This window comes from Scyliorhinus canicula, chromosome 26, assembly GCF_902713615.1.
Source record: "Scyliorhinus canicula chromosome 26, sScyCan1.1, whole genome shotgun sequence".
In the NCBI taxonomy this organism is placed as follows: domain Eukaryota; kingdom Metazoa; phylum Chordata; class Chondrichthyes; order Carcharhiniformes; family Scyliorhinidae; genus Scyliorhinus; species Scyliorhinus canicula.
In genome coordinates, this window is record NC_052171.1 from 24,714,317 (window position 1) to 24,732,081 (window position 17,765).

Consider the following 17,765-nt stretch of genomic DNA (forward strand, 5'->3'; position numbering starts at 1 on the left):
AAAACGTTGTTAATCAGCTCCGGAGCCACCACCAACTTCCCTGCCCTATCCCTTACCTGAAGAATTTCCCATGCCGCTCCCTCCCTTTGGAGCTGACCTGCTAACATACCTGTCCCGCTTTATCTCCATGTTCATAAATTGCACCCCTTGCTCGTCTCAGTTGGCGCACCGCATTCCTGGTGGATAGTCGGTCAAAGCTCGCCTGTAGTTCCTTCCTCTTTTCCAGCTTTACTGGGTCCCCATCCTCTGCATAACTCCGATCCACCTCCAACATCTCATCTATTACTCTCTGCCGCTCAAACCTCTCCTCTTTGTCCACCCTGGCCTTGAACGAAATTACCTCACCCCTCCCTCGTCTGGGAGGCTTTAGAGCCTCCCAGACGACTTGCCTTCGACACCTCACCCATACAATTGAAACTTACATATTCCTTAATGACCTTTTCAATTTTCTCACAGAATACTTGGTTCCCCAAAAGCCCCACATCCAGTTTCCACCCCGGCCTCTGCACTACCCCTTCTCCAGCACCATATCCACCCAATGTGGAGCATGATCTGACACTGTGATTGCAGAGTATTCCGACCCTTTGACTCCAGCCAGCAAAGCCTTTCCCACCACAAAAAAGTCAATCCGCGAGTATACCTTACGGACTGCTGAGAAAAATGAGTACTCCCGTCCCCTTGGGTGCAGGAATCTCCAAGGGTTCACCCCTCCCATTTCCACCATTAGCCCAGCCAGCTCCTTCGCCCCACCTGACACCTTTCTTATCCACCATCATCATACCACCGGGCCCTGCCCCATAAGCCTGACCTGCCCCTAACATCCATCCATCCCTCCCCCCCCCCCCCCCGCTCTCGCTTGCCTCGTAGGCCCATTGAAGCCTGCTATCCAGGCTCCAACGTCCGCAGCCCTCCTCTCACCTCATCTCCGTTCACTAGCTGACTTTAGCTAGCTAGTGCGGTTGGCTCCTCCCCCCAGCCAAGACATATCACCCCCTTCCACCCAGTCCCAGAGAAAGAAACAAAACAAACCCAACAATCCAACCCCGACAATTCACTAACATAATATTTAACCGTCGCAACACAGAACTCAACCCACCATTAACTTGAACTCTGTAACAATGCAAAGAGAAGTAAATTACAATACAAATCTGTAAAAAAAAAGTTATAACATTTATACATTTTCCAGCTGTTCAAACACAGTCCACAGTCTCTTCCAGTTCCTCTTCATGTTTGTTCCAAGCCTTCTGCCCTCATGAACGCCTGAGCCGCATCCGCTGTCTCAAAATAAAAGTCTTTGCCCTCAACTTCGCTGGGTACACCATACCAAATCGCACCCCATTCTTGTACAACGTCGCCTTCACTCGCCCAAACGCCGCTCAAGTCCTGGTAGATCCGGACCGTAGTACCATCCCATAGCACCTCCCGCTTCTGCTTCGCTCAGCTTAATACCTTCTCCTTCATGTAAAACTTATGGAAGCAGATAATTACTGTCCTTGGCGGCTCGTTCACTTTGGGCTTCGGCCTTAATGACCGATGAGCTCGGTCTAGCTCGTACCGGGAGGGGTTCTCGCCCTCCCCATCAGCTCCGCCAACTTCTTAGCGAAGTATTGTGTTGGCCTTGGGCCCTCTGTCCCTTCGGGCAAGCCCACAATTCTCCAATTGTGCCGGCTTGAGTGGTTTTCCAAGTCTTCAAGCTTTGCTCGGAGTCCTCTGTTAACCTCCACAGCCCTCCGCAACTCATCTCCCATCGAGGTGACCTGGTCGCTGTGTCGTGACACGGCCTCCTCCATTTCCTTCATCTTCTCGTCCTTCTCTCTCACCTCGGCCAAAGCCTTTGCCACCTCCACCGGGGCGATTGCTTCCTCCACCAATGGCTTCAATACGACCGCCGTCTCGTTCCTCAAGGCCTCCATGTGCCTCGCAAACTGTTTTTCCAGCTCCACTGCCATCACCTCGGTCATCTTCTCCACCGTAAGTAGTGCGTCCCCGCTTTGCAGTTCGGCTTCCGTCATCCTGTCAACACTTTTATTCATCTTCTCCTTCAGCGGCGAACCCGTGTTTCGTCCTTTCTTCGACGCAGCTTTTCGTATCCTTTAGCGGCTTATTTTTAAAAAAACTTTTTTTTCTTTCTTTCTCTTCTCCTCCTCCACCCGCCTGCCCTTCATCAATCTGAATTATTCTTTTATCTTTTAAGGGGGGGGGGGGGAAGAGAAAAACAAAAACCTACACCAAACTTCCTTAAATCTTCTTTCTTTGTCCTCTGCATTCACCCAGAGCTCCCCTGGGACCAGCCTTCCTTCCTTCCTTCCTCCTAGGTTTGAGCCATCCGACGTGAAGCACCCGACTTACGTTGTGCTCTGGCCTGCCTCCTCGTAGCTCCGCCCCCGCTGCTCTGGGCTCGACGCCGCGCTGGGCCCAGCGCCTCAGCCCCCGACACCCGCGCGGGGTTCTTCGCACGTTTTTAAACCGGCCCTGCTGGCTGCTCACAACGCCCCCAAATGCCGACGGTAGTTTGGGTGGGGGGGCGTCAAAACTCGGGGATTTCCCAGAAATTGCCGGAATCGTGGCCACCGGCGGGAGCTCTTTTCGTTGCGGCCGCCCTGCGTGCCCACGCCACCGGAAGTCAGTCCTGAGGCGAGTTAATGCATCCTTTGTGCAGCAGGCTCAGCTTGATACAGTTTTAGGTGGTCCACAGGGCACATATGCCTGTGGTCTGGATGAGCAGGTTCTTTGAGGAGGTGGAGGATAGGTGTGGGCGCTTTGTGGGGAGTTCGTACGAACCATGTCCATATGTTTTGGGCATGCCCGAGGCTGAGGGGTTTCTGGCAGGAGTTTTCTGATGTCATAAGAGCATAAGAACTACGTGCAGGAGTAGGCCATCTGGCCCCTCGAGCCTGCTCCGCCATTCAATGAGATCATGGCTGATCTTTTGTGGACTCAGCTCCACTTTCCGGCCCGAGCACCCTTAATCCCATTTTTCTTCAAAAAGCTATCTATCTTTACTATCTATCTTTACCTTAAAAACATTTAATGAAGGAGCCTCAACTGCTTCACTGGGCAAGGAATTCCATAGAGTCACAACCCTTTGTGTGAAGAAGTTCCTCCTAAACTCAGTCCTAAATCTACTTCCCCTTATTTTGAGGCTATGCCCCCTAGTTCTGCTTTCACCCGCCAGTGGAAACAACCTGCCCGCATCTATCCTATCTATTCCCTTCATAAGTTTAAATGTTTCGATAAGATCCCCCCTCATCCTTCTAAATTCCAACGAGTACAGTCCCAGTCTACTCAACCTCTCCTCGTAATCCAACCCCTTCAGCTCTGGGATTAACCTAGTGAATCTCCTCTGCACACCCTCCAGCGCCAGTACGTCCTTTCTCAAGCAAGGAGACCAAAACTGAACACAATACTCCAGGTGTGGCCGCACTAACACCTTAGACCTCATGTCAGAGGTCTTAGAAGTAAGGGTGGTTCCGAGTCCAGAGGTGACGGTCTTCGGTGTGTCGGAAGACCCGGGAGCCCAGGGTGTGAGAGGGGCCGATATCCTGGCCTTTGCCTCCCTGGTGGCCCAGAGACGGATCTTAGTAGGGTTGAGGGACACTGAGCCCCTGAAGTTGCGGGGTTTCTCAGACTCTAAAAAATGTAATTCGCTTTGAGGGGTTCATTGCAGAGGTTTGCTCAGAGGTGGCAGCCGTTCATCGACTTCTTCGAGAAAAATTAAGCTGCCAGCGAGTTGGGGGGGGCAAAGAAGAGAATAGTAAGGATGGGAGAACCAATGGGGCATTGTTTGTGTTAGCCATGTTGGCTGGGGTCTGTGCCCTGGGGGGTGGGGGAGGGGGTTTACATAGAACATAGAGAAATACAGCACAGAACAGGCCCTCCGGTTCGCGATGTTATGCCAAACTTTTGTCCTAGGTTAATCATGGATTATCATCGAATTTTGGACACTAAGGGCAATTTATCATGGCCAATCCGCCCAACCTGCACATCTTTGGACTGTGGGAGGAAACCGGAGCACCCGGAGGAAACCCACGCACACACGGGGAGGATGTGCAGACTCCACACAGACAGTGATCCAAGCCAGAATCGAACCTGGGACACTGGAGCTGTGAAGCAATTGTGCTATCCACAATGCTACCGTGCTGCCCTTAAGAACAAATTAATCTACACTATTATTCTACCATAATCCATGTACCTATCCAATAGCCGCTTGAAGGTCCCTAATGTTTCCGACTCAACTACTTCCACAGGCAGTGCATTCCATGCCCCCACTACTCTCTGGGTAAAGAACCTACCTCTGACATTCCCCCGATATCTTCCACCATTCACCTCAAATTTATGTCCCCTTGTAATGGTTTCTTTAACCCGCGGAAAAAGTCTCTGACTGTCTACTCTACCTGTTCCCCTGATCATCTTATAAACCTCTATCAAGTCACCCCTCATCCTTCTCCGTTCTAACGAGAAAAGGCCTAGCACCCTCAACCTTTCCTCATAAGACCTACTCTCCATTCCAGGCAACATCCTGGTAAATCTCCTTTGCACCTTTTCCAAAGCTTCCACATCCTTCCTAAAATGAGGTGACCAGAACTGCACACAGTACTCCAAATGTGGCCGTACCAAGGTTTTGTACAGCTGCATCATCACCTCACGGCTCTTAAATTCAATCCCTCTGCTAATGAATGCTAGCGCACCATAGGCCTTCTTCACAGCTCTATCCAGTTGAGTGGCAACTTTCAAAGATCTATGAACATAGACCCCAAGATCTCTCTGCTCCTCTACATTGCCAAGAACCCTACCATTGACCCTGTATTCCACAGTCATGTTTGTCCTTCCAAAATGGACAACCTTGCACTTGTCCGGGTTAAACTCCAACTGCCACTTCTCAGCCCAGCTCTGCATCCTATCTATGTCTCTTTGCAGCTGACAACAGCCCTCCTCACTATCCACCACTCGACCAATCTTCGTATCATCTGCAAATTTACTGACCCACCCTTCAAATCCCTCATCTAAGTCATTAATGAAAATCACAAACAGCAGAGGACCCAGATCTGATCCCTGCGGTACGCCACTGGTAACTGGTCTCCAGGCTGGATATTTGCCATCCACCACCACTCTCTTGACTTCTTTCAGTTAGCCAGTTCGTTATCCAACTGGCCAAATTTCCCACTATCCCATGCCTCTTTACTTTCTGCATACGCCTACCATGGGAACCTCCTCAAATGCCTTAGTAAAATCCATGTACACTGCAACCACTGCTTTACCTTCATCCACATGCTTGGTCACCTCCTCAAAGAAGTCAATAAGACTTGTAAGGCAAGACCTACCCCTCACAAATCGTGCTGACTATCACTAATCAAGCAGTGTCTTTCCAGATGCTCAGAAATCCTATCCCTCAGTACCCTTTCCATTACTTTGCCTACCACCGAAGTAAGACTAACTGGCCTGTTATTCCCAGGGTTATCCCTATTCCCATTTTTGAACAGGGGCACGACATTTGCCACTCTCCAATCCCCTGATACCACCCCTGTTGACAGTGAGGATGAAAAGATCATTGCCAACGGCTCTGCAATTTCATTTCTTGCTTCCCATAGAATCCTTGGATATATCCCGTCAGGCCCGGGAGACTTGTCTATCCTCACGTTTTTCAAAACGGCCAACACGTGTTCCTTCCTAACAAGTATCTCCTCGAACTTACCAGTCTGTTTCACACTGTCCTCTCCAACAATATGGCCCCTCTCGTTTGTAAATACTGAAGAAAAGTACTCGTTCAAGACCTCTCCTATCTCTTCAGACTCAATACACAATCTCTCGCTACTGTCCTTGATTGGACCTACCCTCGCTCTAGTCATTCTCATATTTCTCACATATGTGTAAGAGGCCTTGGGGTTTTCCTTGATCCTTTCTGCCAAAGATTTTTCATGCCCTCTCTTAGCTCTCCTAATCCCTTTCTTCAGTTCCCTCCTGGCAATCTTGTATCTGAACCTTGTTTCTTCAGCCTTACATAAGTCTCCTTCTTCCTCTTAAGACATTCAATCTCTCTTGTCAACCATGGTTCCCTCACTCGACCATCTCTTCCCTGCCTGACAGGGACATACATATCAAAGACATGCAGTACCTGTTCCTTGAACAAGTTTCACATTTCACTTGTGTCCTTCCCTGACAGCCTATGTTCCCAATTTATGCATTTCAATTCCTGTCTGACAGCATTGTATTTACCCTTCCCCCAATTATAAACCTTGCCCTGTTGCACACACCTATCCCTCTCCATTACTAAAGTGAAAGTCACAGAATTGTGGTCACTTACCTCCAAAATGCTCCCTCACTAACAAATCTATCACCTGCCCTGGTTCATTACCAAGTACCAAATCCAATATGGCCTCCCCTCTGGTCGGACAATCTACATACTGTGTTAGAAAAGCTTCCTGGACACACTGCACAAACACTACCCCACCCAAACTATTTGATCTAAAGAGTTTCCTCTCAATGTTTGGGAAGTTGAAGTCACCCATGACTACTACCATGTGGCTTCTGCACCTTTCCAAAATCTGTTTCCCAATCTGTTCCTTCACATCTCTGCTGCTATTGGGGGGCCTATAGAAAACTCCCAACAAGGTGACTGCTCCTTTCCTATTTCTGACTTCAACCCATATTACCTCAGTAGGCAGATCCCCCTCGAACTGCCTTTCTGCAGCTGTTATACTATCTCTAATTAACAATGCCACCCCCCACCTCTTTTATCACCCTCCCTAATCTTGTTGAAACATCTATAACCAGGGACCTCTAACAACCATTTCTGCCCCTCTTCTATCCAAGTTTCCGTGATGACCACCACATCGTAGTCCCAAATACCGATCCATGCCTTACGTTCACCCACCTTATTCCTGATGCTTCTTGCGTTGAAGTATACACACTTCAACCCATCTCCTTGCCTGCAAGTAGTCTCCTTTGACAGTGTTGCCGTACCCATTGCATCACTACGTGCTTTGGCATCCTGAATATCGGCTTCCTTAGTTGCTGGAATTCAAATCCGGTTCCCATTCCCCTGCCAAATTAGTTTAAGCCCTCCCGAAGAGTACTAGAAAACCTCCCTCCCAGGATATTGGTGCCCCTCTGGTTCAGATGCAACCCGTCCTGCTTGTACAGGTCCCACCTTCCCCAGAATGCGCTCCAATTATCCAAATACCTGAAGCCCTCCCTCCTGCACCATTCCTGCAGCCATGTGTTCAATTGCACTCTCTCCCTATTCCTAGCCTCGCTATCACGTGGCACCGGCAACAAACCAGAGATGACAACTCTGTCTGGCACCCGGGAGGCAACATATCTTCCAGGAGTCTCGCTCGCGACCACAGAATCTCCTATCTATTCCCCTAACCATTGAATCTCCTATTACTATTGCTTTTCTATTCTCCCCCCTTCCCTTCTGAGCCCCAGAGCCAGACACAGTGCCAGAGACCTGGCCGCTAGGGCCTTCCCCTGGTATATCACCACCCCCCCCCCCCCCCCCCCCCCCCCCAAAACAGCATCCAAAACGGTATACTTGTTTTGAAGGGGAACGGCCACGAGGGATCCCTGCACTGTCTGCCCGTTCATTTTCTTTCCCCTGACTCCAGATACTCCCCAGATACTCTTGTCCAGTACCTTGGGTGTGGCTACCTCCCTGTAACTCTTCTCGCTAACCCCCTCTGCCTCCCGGATGATCCGAAATTCATCCAGCTCCAGCTCCAGTTCCCTAACATGATCTCTGAGGAGCTGGAGTTGGGTGCACTTCCCGCAGGTATAGTCAGCGGGGACACCGGTGGTATCCTTCACCACCCACATCCTACAGGTGGAGCATGCAACTGCCCTAGCCTCCATTCCCTCTTACCTTACAGAATATAGCTACCCTGTGGACCAACTGGACCTCCGCCCTCCGACTGCTCCCAGTCAGCTGCACTCTCTGTAGTTGGTTTGTTGGTTATATTGCTGTGTTTGTGTTTTTGTGACATTTTGATTTTAAAATTGTTAAAACCATAAATGCCTCAATAAAATATATTTTTAAAAAAATGTTTGAGGATGGGGTATAGCCAGAATTGGTGTGAGATTTAGATTGTGGCCAGGATCCATGTGGTGTAGGGTGGCGTTGGCTACGGTCAGTATCTGTGTGAGGTGGGGAAGGTACGGGGTGACATGGTCAGGATCTCTCTTCCTTGAGGTTGTGTTGCGAGAGTCAAATGCTATTGCAAGTTCATTGGGTGGAGTTTTCAAATATAATTTTCTCTCTCTCTCTCCCTCCAGGTACAACAAACTGGCCAGAGATTGGACAAACAAATATGCAATGTAACCGTGACAGACAAGAAATAGTAACTCCTTTACATAATCTGGAATGCAAAAATAAAAGCTGGCTGCAGTTTTATGGAATCCCATGTGCCATTCACAATGAATTTTATACTTGATGAAGGGTGAGGAGCTCTGTGTCTGAGTGCTAAGGCATTCTGGCCTGGTTCGAGCAGTCGGCCTGCCATATATGGATGTGTATTTTGAAATATACATATATATATTTCCTTTTTTATCGCCAGTTTCTGTGACCACAGTCAATTGTTCGCTGGTCCCCCAGCATTTTACCAGTCACAGATAGGAGGGAGGGAATAGCAACTACGTAAGTGTTTATTTTTTGGAAATGTGAAGCTTGTTTTCCTGCTCTATTTATGCTGTCTGCACTGCATCCTGTCGAGTGCGTGTTTTTTTTTAATATAGATTATATAAGTGTGTCTGTATATACACATAGAAATCAGAGAGCCTCTTGAGCACGGTTTTAGTGAATAGTGCAATTCAAACCCGTGTGTCGACACGGTTGCAACGCACCTGCTGAACTTTGCTGGGAATGAATGCTCCTTTGCAGATATCAACTGGTGTATGGCTGCTGTTTACCGATGAAGCAGTTTGCTTTGAATCCCCACCCCTACATCCTTTGGATGCCACTTTCTTGTCCTGAGGTGTATGAGCTCTGCTGGTGCAGATGCCCCAAGCAGCCACTCTGCTGGTTCTTTGTTGCCTCATCCCATTCCCTCCTGCTTGCTCGCCAGAGCCTGTCACGGGCTACTGAATCCTCTTTCTCCCCTACACCAGGTAATCCTTGGAGGGCTGGCTGGGCTGAGGGCCAGTGTAGCTGCCAGAACCGGAACCAGGGTCTCCCTTATCTGTTAGCCTTTGCTGCACTGTCCAGAGTCATTAGGGACCCATGGGATGTTTTTGATGATTTCACCCCCCTCCCCCACCCATCCCACTGCTGAACGACTACTGCGAATGGCAGGGAGGACCTACTGCACAATTGTGAGACGCACACCAGATAGTTTGTTTGAAACCAAGAGTGTGTTTTCGACCAGTACTGTAGGCCCTTGCTTGTGACGGGACTGAGGGTTTGAAACAGGGACTTGGCAGTCATCAGCAGAACAGACTTTAGTTCCACTATACCGGGTGAGATTATAAACTCAGATCCCCGATATTAGATTAGTGAATTCTGGCAGGCTCATAGATAATAGGCACCATTGACTTACCAGCAACAGCCAATGGGCAACAGTCAGGAGTGCAATCAAAACCTGACCTTTTTCCTATCTTAAGTTCAGGAACATCTAGGCCGATTATAACGCAGATATTGCCACCCCAGCTAAGGCTTAAAAGAGATCAAAGAGACAAAAACACACTGGTGTAGTGACGTCGTCCTGGTTTGTGCATTTCAATGCCACGTCATCCATCTGGTACACCCTGAGGCCTCAGTGTGGCGTGCAAAAGACTCTTAGCCTGCCTCTAGGAAGGGGCTTCTGGATTGTTCCCTTTTGGTTATACCGACTTTAGAGGTTCAGATTTCAGGCAGGTGAGAGAGCAATGATTACTTGGACAGTGCTTGATTCTTCAGTCATTTCGGTCAAGGACCTTGTGTTTGGAACCAGCATGGATGCTCTTGCTGTCCGTGGCCATGAATCAGATTAACCCTCACCCTAACCCCGGGGTAGGTTGATGCCAGTGCTGTGTCTAGCCCTCGAAGGTCAGTGACCCTTGCCATGTGTGACCCAATGGAGTAACTGCTAACTTAAATATCAGAGATGCATTCAGAATTCTATTCCATGCGCAGAGAGTTCGAAGTGAGTTTGTAAATGAATGGCACTGAAATGTGTGCCTGCTGCACTTTACCCAGTGCACAGCCACACTTTCTCGATCTCATGTAGGATTCGAAGCAGTTTGTACACCTCTTTGCGAAATGTATTCTTTCAAAATGAATGAAAAATGAGGATTGAGAATGAAAAAGATCAAATATACATGGTTTTTAAGTTTATAAAAATGATGGGGTTTAACTCGGCTTTCACTAAATGATCTAGCCTCTTTTGTTGGTACCATGTAGTGTTTTGTCTTTTTTAACAGTTTGTTTGAATATGCAAAGTCCTTTCCTATGCTATGTGAATAAATTGATGGCTGGTTTCTGCTGTAAATTAGTTGCTTCTTGTCTTTGTTGAAGTGAAATGTTCGCCATCTGAGCTCTGAATATTTTGGGCCTGTTCCCACCATTCAGATCGTGATTGACCTGCGTCCCAAGACCATTAACCCGCCATATGTCTGTGATCCTTCATAGCCTTTCAAATCAAATTCACAAATCTCGGCGTTGAAATTTCGAATTGATCTCTCAGTTTTCTGGGTGAAGATTTGAAGAAATGTTTCCTGTCATGCTGCCTAAACAACCTCGTTCTGATTTTGCCACAAGTGAAATGTGTTTCTCTGTCGCACCAATCAAGCCCGTTATTCATCTTAAACATCTCAATTCGTTCACCCCTTTTATCTCCTGGACTGTCCTGATTATGTGACATTGATGTCTGCAGTCAGATTTGCTGGTACAGATCTTAAAAAGTTTGCCCTGTATGTTTGTTGGTCCAAGGATACTATTTACAGGTCAGCTGTGCGTGGGAGTAATGAACACTGCATGTCCCAGCTATTGCTTCACCAATGTTCCCAGCAAAACTTTTCACACTTGTTTATGCATTGATGACAAAGGTTTGGCATATTCCTCATTTTAGTCTTCGGTACACTTCGATCTACTCCGTTTCTTTGGTGTGTTTCGTTTCTGGTCTCTTGACTTAAGCTTCACTTTTTGAAGCTTTACATATTCTGGGATCTTTTTGTGTTGCACTGAGGTGGCCATTTCTACTCAAATCTCAAGTGGCTTTGACTTGAGAACATTGTGACGGTGTTTGAACTTCCCATTGATTTTTGTTTGAGCTGCAAGATGCCCAGAAGCTGGGCATTATCACTCCTATAACTTTATCTGAAATATACAATCATCGTTGTGTTTTGGCTCTGCTCTGTTTTGAGGTAAAATGGTTTTGGCTCAGTCAAAAGATTGAGGGTTCTAGTCCCACTCCAGTGAGTTGAGCACATAATCCCAATTGATACTCCCAGGGCAGTGCTGAGGCCCTCAGTACTAAAGGATCTCTGCACAATCAGAAAATCTATCCTTCAGTTGAGTTATCAAGCCAAGATTGCGCGAATGAATGTAAGAGATCCAATGGCATTAATGGAATTCTGGCAGATGCTTATCCCTAAATTGTAGACTAAAATATATCTGCCAGTTCTCTCATTGTTTTTTGTGGAATCAATTGATTGCTGTGTTCCTACATTGCAAATGTGACTGCACTTTAGAAAGTGTTTCATAGGCAAAAAGCGCTTTGTAACATACTCAAATCATGAAAAGAGCAATCGAAAGATAGGCTGTTCCCATCGTTCAGTAATGACACCTCCCAAACATTAGACTGGTATACGGCTTCAACTAAATGCTTTGGGTGCCGATGTGTCATTCACACCTCTGCACTGTAGAGAAATTAAAGAGATAAAACTTATTACAAAATCTCTGGGACCAAGGACACTGGTTCCTGGATGCTCCTGGGAAGATCCATACTAATGGAGGTAAGTGGTGTGAATGGGCAGGTGACAAATGCAGTGGAGATATAGCAACAGAATGGAGATCCTTGTAATTTTAATGGTGTTAAAAAAGCAAGGTAGGATTTGGGGTTTGAATTATGGAGCTATCAACTACGAAAATGAGGGCGTGATGGTGAATTTGTACACTTTGGGCAACTGTTTGCATGGAGAGAATTAGAATCACGAAGGGAAAATTAATCACGAAGTAATAAAAATATGCTTTACTCTTCCGACACCGATGATTAAATCAAGAGCTAAGAAGTGAAATATTTTTCTCACTTGCTGGTGAATCAGTAATGGGCATGGATTGAAGATTCTGAGGAGAGGAATAACGGGAAGAAATGTCTTTTTAGAGGGTTACTAGAAGAGGGAATATGTCCCCACTAAGTGAAATTTAAAGCAGGCATGTCCTGGGGGAGGCCATACAAATGTTCTGCCATCGTCCTTCTCCATTGTCTATTTGTTCGACACTCGGCCAGATTTGCCTTTTGCTCCTGTTTAACTACAACAGACTCCACATCTACATGCAGGCTATTTTAAGAACATGACAAATAGAGCCATAAATGGTAGGTAATAAGCCTGTTTTTCATTCAGTAAGATGATAAAGAGATCTGTTCTTTAACTCGATTTTACCTGATTTGATTGCAGAACATTATGGCGAAACAAAAATTCATCAATCTCACTTTTTAAATTCTCAATTGACTCAACCGCAATTGATTTTTTTTGGGAAGAGTAATGAATTTCTGCTATCCTTAGTGTGAGGCAGTACTTTGTGACATCGCCCCTGAATGGTCCAGTTCTAAGTTTAATGCTATGCCACTTTGAATTGGATTCCTGCTCCCAGAGCAAATGGATTCTCTCTCGCTCTCTCCCACCCACCAGTTGCTTTGAATAACAGAATTGTGGATTATCCTAAACAGCAAAGGGCTGTGGGGAGATTCAGGGAGTGGATAGAGTTTGTTGTCGCAAAGATTAGCAAATAAATGACCTAAAGTATGTGTTACAGAGTTATTATTGTGAATCTTGTTTAAATCCATTGCTGATGCCATCAGTAAGTGACATCATTAGTTGTCACTTGTGTGTATCCATATTTAATTTGTTAGTTTTAATTCTATTGTTATTTTTACCTAAATTTAGAGTACCCAATTATTTTTTCCAATTAAGGGGCAATTTAGTGTGGCCAATCTAACTATCCTGCACATCTTTGGGTTGTGGGGGTGAGACCCATGCAGACACGGGGAGAATGTGCAAACTCCACACGGACAGTGATCTGGGGTCGGGATCGAACCCAGATCCTTGGTGCCGTGAGGCAGCAGCGCTAACCACTGTGCTACCGTGCCACCCTTGTTGCTGTTTTTTCGATGTATAGCTGGCTGCTCTTATTTTTGAGCCCTTACTGTATTTTAAACTTCCTTTTTATATATTAAAGAAGATTAACTATTTATAAACTTTATTAACAGCACATTTTGATTACCTTTTTGCAGTCAAGTCACCACATCTTTTTGGCTGTGAGAAAACAAAATTTGAGTTTCAGCACACTCAACACATTTTGCTAAGTTTACTGACAAAAGACAAGTTAGCAGCACCGTATCTATGTTATCAATGAGTTTGAGGGGCAGCACGGTGGCCTAGTGGTTAGCACAACCGCCTCACGGCGCTGAGGTCCCAGGTTCGATCCCGGCTCTGGGTCACTGTCCGTGTGGAGTTTGCACATTCTCCCCGTGTCTGCGTGGGTTTCGCCCCCACAACCCAAAAATGTGCAGAGTAGGTGGATTGGCCACGCTAAATTGCCCCTTAATAGAAAAAATAATTGGGTAATCTAAATTTATATTAAAAAAAATTTAAAAAAAAAATCAATGAGTTTGAGGAAGAGGATGAGAACTCGACTGAATATGTGGAAAGATTGGAACACCTTTCCGTGGCAAATGGGATCGCAGACAAGGCTAGAAAGCTCTCAATCGCTGAGTGTGTGGGGCGATGACTTACACGCTAGGGAGAGGGCATTTGATTTACAGATTTAGTTACACTTTCAGATTCACCACAATCCTAAGCCTTCATTTTTCCAATTAAGGGGCACTTTAATGTGGCCAATCCAACTACCCTGCACATATTTAGGGCTGTGGGGGCGAAACCTATGCAAACATGGGGAGAACATGCAAACTTCACATGGACAGTGACCCAGAGCCGGGATCGAACCTGGGACCTCGGCTCCGTGAGACTGCCTGAGACTCCGTGAGACTCACCATGCTTACCCATAGATTATTATTAAGTTGAAGACAGTAGAGTGTTTTTAATGTGGAGATTTACACTCATTGTAAGTTTATGGATGCTATTTGTCACCTGTGTAACAAGATGGACATTCAGCAAATAAGTGTTGGGGTACTAAGAGAAAGTCGAAGGTTGAACAGGGAACTTCAAATGATGACGCATCGCTTGGAAAGCTCAATGTGTAGAGAAGTTCAATGTGAATGAGGGGCATGTCGGGCCTGGTTATGCTACAGTGGAGGTTTTTATGGTTCATGGGATGTGGGCGTCGTTTGCCAGCATTTATTGTCCATTCCTAATTGCCCTTGAAGGGGGCAGTTAAGTGTCAACCACTTTACTGTGGAGATGATGTCACATGTAGGCCAGACCAGGTAAGGATGGCAGATTTCCTTCCCCAATGGACATTTGTGAACCCGATGGGTTTTTAACGACAATTGACGATGGTTTCATGGTGATTATTAGACTGCTTAATTCTAAATTTGTATTTAATTCAAATTTCACCATCTGCAGTAGTGGGATTTGAACCCGGGTCACTGGTTTACTATTCCAGTAACAATACCACAATGCCACCGCCTACCCTAGTACAATAGAGCCAAAACTAGACATGTCTGAACAGAAAATCAAGGTAGAGGTGAATACAGGAGCATCAGTAATCAGTGAGGAGAGCTTCCGGATTTGGGGCTCTGAGCAAGCCTGAGTCCTTAGGCAGGAATCAACCTTCGGACATATACCATTGCTTGGAATATATGAGGTAGACATTGCATATAACAGCCAAGAAGCAAAAGCTTGACTCTTGGTAGTAAAAGGAACTGATTGGGGGAGAAGTACCCAAAGGCCGCGACCAGCATTTAAATTAAGAATGCTGGCCAAATAGAATGAAGCAGTATTCCAGCCAGAAGCGACAGCAGGGAGCAGATTTATGTTCCTGGCATGTGCACTGACGTCACAAGCGCTGTATTTCTATGCTTTTGGCAATGAACTCATTAAGGAGAGATTCCTCTATTTTCTAGCTCCAAGCAGAGGCAACATGACTGAGGAACTGAAGATGCATCATTTTGTTATTAGGAAGAGTGCGAGAGACACAAGCAGACCATCTATAAACTGAATCTGCTGGCAAGCTGCACAGAAGAGTCCACGACAGGACAAAGGAGTGCTCGTGTTCGCTCTGTACAGAGCACCAGGACCTCTGGTGATCAGTCAATAAAGAAAATAAACTGAAATTGCAACAAAGTAGGAAAAATGATTTCTTGAGGTATGGCTTTGTTGTGCCAATGCAAATCATGATATAAAGCCCATGTGAGTTATATGCAAGGGAGTACTGACAAATGAGACTTTAAAAATCCACCAAAACTTCAAAGGCATTTGAAGTCTAACCATAGCGAGTTTGAGGACAAACCTCTTGATTTTTTTTCAAAGGATGCAGCAAGAATTTAAATCATCAGCAGAAGTCCTCAGCAGAAATGTACCTTTGAATGACAAAGAAAATTAGATTGTGAGGACCAAGCAGGCTCACCTATCGCATTATAGGCGAGCAAAAATGGAGGGTTGTGAAGTTTGGCTGATTGGTAAAAGTGGGTCCGGGAAAAAAAGTTTGGAAAACACGGATCTATGCCATGACTTTGGGACAGCAAAAGTTTCAGATAACACAACAGAAGGAATGCGTCTGTGGAAATTCAACAGGAAGTGGTTCCAATTATATCTATAGACTCCCAGTGGACTCTACTTCAGGAGAGGTACACTGAAGCATCGATACTCGAGCACTCCTGCACTCTCAAGTTCAGTTGAACTAAGTAGAGCATCACTAGAGTTTGTTTTAAAATTTAGAGTACCCAATTCATTTTTTTCAATTAAGGGGCAATTTAGCGTGGCCAATCCACCTAGCTTGCACATCTTTGGGTTGTGGGGGTGAAACCCACGCAAGCACGGGGAGAATGTGCAAACTCAAGCGAAGATCACAGTGTAGTCGCAAATCGCCTGAAAGACATACATCAGTTTTGTTGTATTTCTGTCTTTAAAGGAGATTAAAATTTACAGGGAAGGAGAAGTGTTTGTGTTATTATTGTGCATCTTATTTAAATCCATTACTAATGCCATCAGTAAGTGCTGTCATTAGTTGTTACCTGTGTATATTTGTATTTAACTGTCGTCCGTTTAAATTCTAGTCTTAATATTATTTTGATACTTAGCTAGCTGCTCCCGTTTTTGAGTCCATATTGTATTTTAAACTTCATTATTTTTATATATTAAAGGCATAGATTTAAAGATGGGGATACTTAACATGACTGTGGACATGCCATATCATGAAGGGAAAAGAGTGACTTGTTACAGCAATGAGCGATGTATTTTGTTCACATTGGTGACCGTGCACAGCCATGAAACTTGGTTCTATACCACAAGGGTGGTCCCATGTCCTTCCACATGGCCTGTGCCCAACAACAACAGTTCTTAACTGAGCCCACAGTCTGTTTTCTGGGGGGAAAAATAAACAATTTCCTCTTTGTCCTCCTGAAGCTCTATTGTCTGAGCACAGCCCATTCATTGTGTGCATTGTACCCTTTCAATCTGGAAGGTCTTTGATCTTGTTGATCCCATGATGTTTCTCCATCCTGTGTTCAGTCACGTTAAATTAGCTGAAACCACAACTATTGCTTTATTTTAGAACAGATGAATTAGGATTAGGGCCATTCAGCCCTAAGAGCCTGATCACCATTCAATGAGATCATGGTTGATGTTCCACCTCAACAACGTTTTCATGCACTATCCCTGCCTCCCTTGATGTTTTTAATGTGTAGAAATCGATCAGTCTTGAGCATACTCTATGACCAAGGATCCACGGCTCTCTGGGGCAGAGAATTCCAAGGATTCACCATAGAACATAGAATAGTACAGCACAGAACAGGCCCTTCGGCCCTCGATGTTGTGCCGAGCAATGATCACCCAACTCAAACCCACGTATCCATCCTATACCCGTAACCCAACAACCCCACCCCCCCTTAACCTTACTTTTTAGGACACTACGGGCAATTTAGCATGGCCAATCCACCTAACCCGCACATCTTTGGACCATCCTCTGAGTTAAGACATTTCTTTTCATCTCCGTCTCTTACTCTGAGACTGTATAAGAGATTGTCTCGTACTCTGGTCCCCCCTATCTATTCTGCTGGTTACATCAAAAAACTCCCAACAGCTTTGTTTAACAAAAAGAGAATTAAATTAATGATGACTCTACCTAGTTGCATCATTATTTTCTAACTGTCCTGTTATATCCTTTATTATAAACTCCAGCATTTTCCTCATGAGTGAGGTCTGCAGTTCTCTCTCACTTCCATGAGGTGTCAGTCAAATAAACGAAGGGAAAGGAGAATTAGCTTAATTGAAAAGTTCCACTAACCAGCTGGGACGAGCAAAGTGGCCGGAAAGCCCTTGTTTGTGCTCCCGCCCTCGCCACGGGTGCGATGAAATTCTGGCTCTGGATGTTCCCGACCCAGCTCAGTGGAACTTCCCAGATGAAAGGGGTGGCACCGTAGCACAAGTGGCTAGCACTGTGGCTCACCAGGGTC

At 45.9% G+C, this 17,765-nt stretch overlaps 1 protein-coding gene across 2 annotated transcripts in view; it reads left to right on the forward strand.

The window, feature by feature from the left end:
- LOC119957301 (ubiquitin-conjugating enzyme E2 D4-like) overlaps window positions 1-10,460 on the forward strand; it is a 54,934-nt gene extending 44,474 nt beyond the window's left edge. For both annotated transcript variants that reach the window (XM_038785151.1, XM_038785150.1), the window contains exon 7: window positions 8,272-10,460. In XM_038785151.1, coding sequence (XP_038641079.1) covers window positions 8,272-8,317 — 46 coding nt within the window. In that variant the 3' untranslated portion in view covers window positions 8,318-10,460. The remainder of the gene's footprint in view (window positions 1-8,271) is intronic.
- Window positions 10,461-17,765: the final 7,305 nt, after the last annotated feature.